The sequence below is a fragment of the Mandrillus leucophaeus genome, unplaced genomic scaffold, assembly GCF_000951045.1.
Source record: "Mandrillus leucophaeus isolate KB7577 unplaced genomic scaffold, Mleu.le_1.0 Scaffold78, whole genome shotgun sequence".
NCBI classification, from domain to species: Eukaryota; Metazoa; Chordata; class Mammalia; order Primates; family Cercopithecidae; genus Mandrillus; species Mandrillus leucophaeus.
The window spans coordinates 916210-925023 of NW_012108474.1; the positions used below are offsets into that span (position 1 = coordinate 916210).

The 8814-nt window shown below is 65.1% G+C and overlaps 1 protein-coding gene across 1 annotated transcript; it reads left to right on the forward strand.

The window, feature by feature from the left end:
- Positions 1–2: 2 nt before the first annotated feature.
- CHTF18 (CTF18, chromosome transmission fidelity factor 18 homolog (S. cerevisiae)) lies at positions 3–8604 on the forward strand (the record flags this gene model as incomplete). The annotated part of the gene is made up of 21 exons (XM_011967021.1): positions 3–33; positions 118–268; positions 455–623; positions 1097–1189; positions 1267–1319; positions 1453–1594; positions 2082–2291; positions 2772–2869; positions 3144–3267; positions 3358–3509; positions 3615–3708; positions 3860–3958; positions 4037–4167; positions 4925–5072; positions 6003–6227; positions 6374–6523; positions 6634–6764; positions 7389–7533; positions 7632–7763; positions 8227–8284; positions 8366–8604. Coding segments are annotated over 21 exons (2673 nt in total), but the record flags the coding sequence as incomplete, so codon positions are not given.
- Positions 8605–8814: the final 210 nt, after the last annotated feature.

Here is an 8814-nt window from a genome sequence, read left to right on the forward strand (position 1 = left end):
CCGACCTGCAGCCGGCTGGGTCCCTTCCCCACGGTAGGTCGGCGGCATGGCCCCAGGGCCTCCGGGGTGGGCGCGAGGCTGAGGAGGCCTCTGGTTCCCTGCATGTGTCTCCCCCAGCCCCCAGGATCAAACGGCCTAGGCTGCAGGTGGTCAAGAGGCTGAACTTCAGGTCGGAGGAGATGGAGGAGCTGCCTCTTCCCGACTCCCCGCCGATGGACATCACCCCGCCGCCGAGCCCTGAGGACCTTGCTGAGCTGTGGGACCGCGAGTGTGTGCCTCAGACATGGGCGTCCCATCCCATCTGTCCAGGGGGACGCAGGTGGAGCCCATCCGGTGCCCTGGATGAGGCCTGGGGGGTGGGGAGGGTTCCATGGCTGAGGGTGGCTTTGGCCACCCACATCCAAGGGTGATCTGAGGCTTGAGTTTCTGTCACCGATCCCTGGTCTATCCTCAGAGCCTCAGACGCTGCTGCTGACGTGGGTCTCACACGGGCCTCCCCAGCTGCCCGCAATCCCGTCCTGAGGCGGCCCCCAATCTTGGAGGACTACGTCCATGTGACATCCACGGAGGGCATCCGGGCCTATCTGGTGCTGCGTGCTGACCCTGTCGCCACAGGGGTGCAGGTGGGTGGCCGTGGCCTTCCTGCACGGTGGGTGGGCTGGTGCTGTTCAGGAAAGGGTCCTGGGAGCCCTCACCTGTGCCATTTGCTCACAGCCAGTCCTGTGCACACTGCCAGGGGCTTCCTCGGGGGAGGCTGCTTCGTGGGGCGTAGCCTTAGAGGACACAGTCTTCCCACCCCAGACTGCTGTCCATTCTGTTTGCATGGCCTGGGGGTGGAGAGGGTCTCCTCCCTGCTTCTCTTTCCGGCTTTTGCCTTTTCTCTCTTTCTCCTCAAGCTGCCCACCTTTGCAGCTTCCTCTTTGCAGCTGTCTCATCGGGATGGCTTTTTTCTTTTGGCCCCCCTGCCCCGTTTCCCACCCCTCACTGGCCAGCTTACTGGGGTTGTCCCACCTGGGTCTGTGAGCACTGATGGGGGCTGGGGTGAACCCTGTGACCTGGGAGGAGCCCATGGGCAATTGTTCTTCCTTCCCCACAGAGCCCTCTGCTCCACGTCCCGTGGCGAGGCGGTGGCCAGCTGGACCTGCTGGGTGTGTCCTTCGCCTCCCTGAAGGAGCAGGTCGACGGCGAGGTTGGGGCTGCGGGTTTGCTGGGGGGTGGTGGCGGGGCCGCCTGAGCCCTCCTGATCCCAGCCTGTTGTTTGCACAGCGGCGGGAGCGGCTGCTTCAGGAGGCCCAGAGGCTCTCAGACACCCTGCGCAGGTGACTCTGCCAGCCCTTCCGCCCTGGGGACTCTCGTTGGCTTCTTGCATGACCTCTTAGGTCATGTTCCGTGGTGTGTGGGCAGGCGGGGTCCCTGCGAGGGGTTTGTGGCTCAGGACATGGTTCTCTCCAGTCTCAGGTCAGGGGAGGAGGAGGCAGCCCAGCCCGTGGGGGCCCCTGAGGAGGAGCCAGCTGACGGCCAAGACGCCTCCACTCACTGCCTCTGGGTGGATGAGTTTGCACCCCGGCACTACACGGAGCTGCTCAGTGATGACGTGAGATCTTGTTCTCGCTCAAGTGTGACTGGCTTCCTCTGTTCCCAGGAGGGAAGAACCTGGGCCCAGTGATTTTTGCACAGTTAGTCCACAGGGCTTCGGACATGGAGTGGGGCTCTGGTTTATCCCTTTGAGTTGTAGGCGGGGAACTGAGCACAGGGCTGTGTGCTATTGGCCCCCTGTGACGTGTGAGGCAGGCCAGGGGTCCAGGGTGTCACCTGATCCAAGTCTCAGTTCCTTTACCTACCTTTGCAGCAGTTGACACTGAGGTGCCCCTGGGGAGGGCAGGTGCCTCCCAGATGGGTTGTGGCCAGAGCCGTGGGGACGGAGCCCCTGGTGTGAGCCTCATGGTCACTTACCAGCAGGAAGATGGAAGTGGCCATTCATCTTGCGGCTCAGCGTCCCATGGGGTCATGGGGCTCAAGGTTGCAGGCTGACTGGCCGTGCCTGGAGGCGGTGCCCTCAGGCTATGCCTCCCTTCCCGCAGTTCACCAACCGCTGCCTGCTCAAGTGGCTGAAGTTGTGGGACTTGGTGGTGTTTGGCCACGAGAGGCCTTCCCGGAAGCCCAGGCCCAGTGTTGAGCCAGCCCGGGTCAGCAAGGAGGCCACGGCCCCAGGAAAGTGGAAGAGCCACGAACAGGTGCTGGAGGAGATGCTGGAGGCTGGGCTGGACCCGAGCCAGCGACCGAGGCAGAAGGTGAGCCCTGCCAGCCATGCTGCCAGCAGTAAGCCTGAGGCTTTGCACTTGGCGGCCGGCACCTTGGCAGCCTGTTGAGTTTCTCCAGGAGCCGTGGGTGTGATGACACGTGGGTCTTGGCGTGAAGTGCCATTAACATGAGTTAGAACTGGGTATGTTCCGATAACAACTTGGGGGAAGTCAGTGTCCCTGAAGGGCTTTATAGTTGGGCTAGATGGTCTGGGTGGAAGGTGGGTGGCTTCTGGGGGCTGTCACTTGGGTACCAGCTGTGTTTTGTCTGCGTGAACTTTGTTGTGTGCAGAGTTTTTTTCTGTTGCCACCTTGGTGCATGAACGTGGTGAATTTTGTTCTTATTTGATGGCCGGAGTGGGGCGGGGGGAGCACCCAGCCTGCGGGGCACACATGGCAGTCCCTGGTTGCTGGGCCAGGAGCATCCTGTAGGTGCGGCGCACACCACGCCTCCGTCTACCTGGGCTGCAGGTGGCACTGCTGTGTGGGCCTCCGGGGCTGGGGAAGACCACCCTGGCACACGTGATTGCACGTCACGCGGGGTACTCTGTGGTGGAGATGAACGCCAGGTGAGTGACGTGAGGCCTGTCTCTGGCTCTCCTTCTGTCCTGATGTGTTTGAGTTTTGGCCGTGGACCTGAAACCGGGTGTGGATGTTCCCATCTCGAGGGTGGTGGGGGCCTGGGCGTGTGGGCCAGGGAAATGTGGCCTTCCTTGGGGTTCACGGGAGCGGCACGGCTGTGTCACGTGGCGGCTTCTACGCAAGTGCAGCAGCCCCGGCCTCGGGAGGCTGCCCGGCAAGGGATGCCCGCTGTCCTGACGACCTCTGACCTCCCTGTTCCAGTGACGACCGTAGCCCGGAGGCCTTCCGCACGCGCATCGAGGCGGCCACCCAGATGGAGTCGGTGCTGGGTGCTGGCGGGAAGCCCAACTGCCTGGTCATCGATGAGATCGACGGGGCCCCCGTGGTGGGCTCCTTGATGCCTGGGTGGGTGGGTGGGCGGGCAGGCAGGTGGGCAGCAGGACCTGGACTCACTGTCTTCTGCACCTCCCCCAAGGCCGCCATCAACGTCCTCCTGAGCATCCTGAACCGTAAGGGGCCACAGGAGGCGGAGCCACAGGGCCCAGCTGTGCCTTCGGGTGGCGGCCGACGGCGCCGGGCAGAGGGAGGGCTCCTCATGAGGCCCATTATTTGCATTTGCAACGACCAGTGAGTGCACGGGTGGGCGCCACAGTCAGGAGAGGCCCCGGCCTGTCCCTGTGTCCTGGGCTGAGGTGCCGACTCCGGGGTCCCTGCCCTGCTGCCTCTCCTCAGGTTCGCACCGTCCCTGCGGCAGCTGAAACAGCAGGCGTTCCTGCTGCACTTCCCGCCGACTGTGCCCTCGAGGCTGGTGCAGCGACTCCAGGAGGTCGGTGGAGCCCAGGGAGCAGCGTGGCTCAGGGCAGGGTTGGGGGTGTGACCTCGTTCTGGCCGTTTCCCTGCCCCTCCCTATGGAGCCCTGGTAACCCCCGGCAGGATGGGGCATACCATCGGGCCCTCCAGCAGCCCTCCTCCCCCAGGTCTCCCTGCGGCAGGGCATGAGGACTGACCCGGGGGTGCTGGCAGCTCTCTGTGAGAAAACTGACAATGACATCCGGGCTTGTATCAACACCCTGCAGGTGGGGGCCGGCAGGCATCAGGTGGGGTGGGGTGGGGTCGGGAGTCAGCCGCCTCTCATGCCCCCGCCCTGTGTCCAGTTCCTGTACAGTCGGGGCCAGCGGGAGCTGAGCGTGCGAGACGTGCAGGCCACACGCGTGGGCCTCAAGGACCAGCGCAGAGGGCTCTTCTCGGTGTGGCAGGAGGTCTTCCAGCTGCCTCGAGCCCAGAGGTAGGCGGCGGCCACAGCCTTGGCCTGGACGCCTACAGTGCCCAGACCCCAGGACGCTGGCCCTGCGTGCAGGCCAGCACGATCCTTGAGGTGGGAACTCATTGTCCTGAGCCCGTGGCTGCCTGGTCCGGCCTCCAGGGTCCTCCTCAGCCTTTTCCTGGCTTTTTCTCGCCACTGCAGCCTTGGTGGGTCAGCCAGGGATACCTCCAGGGCCCCCTGTGGGAAGGACACCCCTGATGTGGTGGGGCCTCCAGGGTGTCCCTGTCCAGGGCGCCCTTTGACCTAGGCCCTGCCCCAGCTGCACCCACATTTTTGCCACGTTTGGCCTGGGCTGTGGTCTCTGAGCTCCTGCCTCTCCACACCACGAGGCCTCTTGCAGGCAGGAGCGGCCAGCGTGTCTCCGTCCTGACCTGGCTTGGGACCCCAGGGGATGCTGGCCTGGTCGTGCCGCAGGACATGGGAGACGCCGGCCTGGGCCTGTGAGATGTGCTGCTCCTGGCCTGGACCCTGGGGGGTGACTTTCCCTGGGGTTCCCTAGCCCCAGAGGGTCAGGGCAGGGCTCCTCCCAGAGTGGGGCTCCTCCTCGGCTCGAGGGAATTTTTCAGGGAGTTCAGGTCGGGCATGTCTTTGGCTGTCTTTCTGCTGAGAAGAACGAAGTGGGTGGCGGCTCTGATGGGGCCTTTGAGTTTCCCTGGGAGACAGTGGGGCTACCTCTGCTCTTACACGGGCCCATCCAGCCTCAGCACCCCATCTGCAGGCGCCGTGTGGGCCAGGATCCCGCCCTGCCTGCTGACACGTTCCTGCTGGGTGACGGGGACGCGGGCTCCCTGACCTCCGCCTCGCAGCGATTCTACCGTGTCCTGCATGCTGCCGCCTCCGCGGGCGAGCACGAGAAGGTGGTCCAGGTACCTGTCCTCCCCCAAAATCCCTGCCTGGGGGCTGCTTGTTCAGGACCTGGGCTGTGCCCCTGCCCCTGCCGACCCTCCCGTGTGGACGGGGAGGTGCTTTGTGGGTGCTGAGAGAGCCAGGTTCGGGAGATGGGGTGCCAGGAGGCCTCTGAGGTGGGGAGCAGGAGCTAGGAGGGCGGGAGGGGCTGCAGGGCACGGGCTGGCAGGCAGGGCGGGAGGGGCGGCCATCCGACGGGGGAGGTTGCTCTGGTGGCTGCTTGGGACTCAGCGGGTTGGGGTGGAGCCTCTGCCCAATGGCGTGGCCTGGGGCTGTGAGGGGCTGGATTCTGGACTTAGGGTGCACGTGGGGTGGAGAGCAGGGCGGTGAGGGCTTCTTGCCACCCTGCCCCCGGGAGTCCCTGCCTAAGCTGCCGACTGACTCTAAGCAGCTTTGGATTAACAGCTGGGGATCCACAGTCAATCCCCAAATCCCAAAACTCGCGATGTGGAGGGGCAGCGTGGATAGAGTCCCCAGAGGAACGGGGTAGGGACACTGGTGGGCGGAGCTTCCTCAGACGGTCTAAGGAGGGGCTGAGTGAGGCTGGACCTGTTTGGTTCCTGGGGGCCTTCTGGGGGGCAGTTCACCCCTCGTCTCAGTCTCTGTCAAGCTGGAGTGAGGATGCTCAGGGTGGAGCCTCCGCCAGCCCCCAGACCCCATGGCCCCTTGCTGGTGTGTGCTGCTGCCCGACGCCCAGTCTTGTGGGGACCCTTGTGGAGGGTCCTTGGAGCCTTGTGGGGCAGGCGGCATGCCGGGCAGGAGGTGGAGGGTCCGCGGGCCGGAGGTGGAGGGTCCGCGGGCCGGAGGTGGAGGGTTTGTGGTGGTGCACTTTTCCTGGGATGGGCAGCGGCATGAGGGGCAGGAGCTCAGGGGTTGCTGGCTGCCTGCAGGGCCTGTTTGACAACTTCTTGCGCCTGCGGCTTCGAGACTCCAGCCTGGGCGCCGTGTGTGCGGCCCTCGAATGGCTGGCCTTCGACGACCTGCTGGCGGGGGCTGCTCACCACAGCCAGAGCTTCCAGCTGCTGCGCTACCCACCCTTCCTGCCCGTGGCCTTCCACGTGCTATTTGCTTCCAGCCACACACCCAGGATCACCTTCCCCAGCAGCCAGCAGGAGGTGTGCTCGCCTCTGCGCCACTCCTGCCCACCCCCGTGCTGCCCGTGTGGCTGTCCCCGGCCCCACCCACCGTTCCCCCACCCACCGTTCCCCTACTTGGCCTGGGAGGCCCCGGTGACCAGGCCTTGGTTCACCCCCTGCTCCAGGCCCAGAACCGGATGAGCCAGATGAGGAACCTGATCCAGACGCTGGTGTCCGGCATCGCACCAGCCGCGCGCAGCCGGGCCACACCCCAGGCCTTACTCCTGGATGCCCTCTGCCTGCTCCTGGACATTCTTGCGCCCAAGCTCCGCCCCGTGAGTGCCGTCCCCAGGGTGGGGGACTCCCCGCCTGCTGTCCTCCCGTCCCATGTGAGCACACAGCTGTACAGCCTGCTCAGCCCCCGCCTGCTGTCCCCGGCCCCCAGGTGAGCACACAGCTGTACAGCACCCGTGAGAAGCAACAGCTGGCCAGCCTGGTGGGCACGATGCTCGCTTACAGCCTGACCTACCGCCAGGAGCGCACGCCCGACGGGCAGTACGTCTACAGGCTGGAGCCGTGAGTCCCCCAGTGCCAGGGGCGGGGGCCTGGAGGTGCTCCAGGTGCCAGGGCCCGCATAGGGCCGGGAGTCTGAAAGCCCAGTCATGGTGTCTGGGGTGTCGGGCCCCAGTGTATCCCTCACTCCGATGTGACCGTGAAGGGGGGTCACCCCCAGTCACCTGAGATTGGCCCTGGGACCTGAGTTTTGCTGCAGAGCTGCTCCCAACCTTAGTGCCCCCACATGGAGCTGGAGCTGGAGCTGGGGGGCCCCGAGAGGGACTGCGCTTTCCAAGGCTGTTTCCCGTTGTGGGATGGCCACGGGGGTGGCGGGTGTGAGGCACAGGGCAGTAGCCCCAGAGTCCTGCTGCCCCAGCAACAGCACCAATGTGCAGGACACTAAGTCGCTGTCGTGGCAGCCTTCGGCAGGTTTCATCATCCCACGTGTACTTGCAGTTGGGGAAACTGAGGCTCGGGGCAGTTAAACTCGGCTGCTGTGGGGTTGGGGTGCGGTGGCACCAGGACTCACCCTACATTCCCGCTCTGGCGTTGTGACTTTTGGGATTTGCGGTTGGAGCGCCTGGCGGGTCTCTGGTCCTGGGCCTGGCCCCACTGACCTGCCCTGGTGCCCCCGGCGCTGAGCAGGAACGTGGAGGAACTCTGCCGCTTCCCCGAGCTGCCTGCCCGCAAGCCCCTGACCTACCAGGCCAAGCAGCTCATCGCCCGCGAGATCGAGGTGGAGAAGATGCGGCGGGCGGAGGCTTCAGCCCAGGCAGAGAACAGCCCCCAGGTGAGCCCACCCAGGCTCTGGAGCAGGTTGGGGCCTGGGCGTGGACCATCCCCACTGTAACTCTGTATGACCAGACCTCACAGTCCTGCTCCCTGCAGGTGGACGGGAGCTCCTCAGGGCTCGAGGGTCTGCTGGGGGGCAGTGGGGAGAAAGGGGTGTGCCGACCTGCCCCACACAACCATGAGCAGCGGCTGGAGCACATCATGAGGCGAGCGGTCCGGGAGGAACAGGTGTGGAATGGGCAGCCACGGGGGCGGGACCAGGGTGCCTTTGGGGGTGGGGCTGGGGCAGTCATGAGGCAGGGCCAAGTATCTTCAGGGGCAGGGCCAGGGTATCTTCAGGGGTGGGGCCAGGGTGTCTTTGGGCTTGGGGCTGAGCCACAGGAGTCGTCTGGCTGAGGGTGGGGCTCTGAAGGACCAGCTCCCTACACTCAGCATGACCAGGGTTCTACTCGGGCCTCAGTTTCCCGTTTGGGCGGAAGAGTGGCTATATTGGCTTTTCTTGGTTGGCACCTGGTGGGGAGCAGATGGCAGTGAGGGGTGAGGGGCAGCTGGCCTGGGCCAGGTTTGGAAAAGGTGGCTCAGAGGGGCTCCGGCCCCTCGTCCCTGGAGAGGCTCTTGGTCCTCCTGTCTTGGGCAGGGGCTGGACGGGGCGTCTGTCCTACAGGGCTGACTAGTCCCTCCTCCCCATCAGCCTGAGAGGGACTTCTTTGGACGTGTGGTTGTCAGGAGCACAGCAGCCCCGAGTGCAGGTGTGTGTGGGGGGTGTTGTGGGGTTGTGGGGGGCCTGGGGTGCTGGGGTCCAGCTGAGGAGCAACCCTGTGGCCCCGCAGGGGACACGGCCCCGGAGCAGGACTCAGTGGAGCGGCGCATGGGCACGGCGGTGGGCAGGAGTGAGGTCTGGTTCCGCTTCAACGAGGGTGTCTCCAATGCTGTGCGGCGCAGCCTGTACATCAGGGACTTGCTCTAGGTCTCTCTGACCCGTGGACACGCCCCCGCATTGCTTCCCGGAGAGTGTGCAGAGGGACGGACACCTGGAGATGTCTTTATAAAGTCACGCCTTTACAGACTGCAGTCACGCGCGAGTGGAGTGGGGCTCACAGGATGGTGCGAGTGGGGCCAGGAGAGGGGTTCACAGGATGGAGTGAGTGGGGCTGGGTGCCGTCTCACAGGATGGAGTGAGTGGGGCCACGTGTGGGACTCACAGGATAGAGCTGAGTGGGGCCGGGAGTGGGGCTCACAGGATAGAGTGAGTGGGGCCGGGCGTGGTCTCACAGGATGG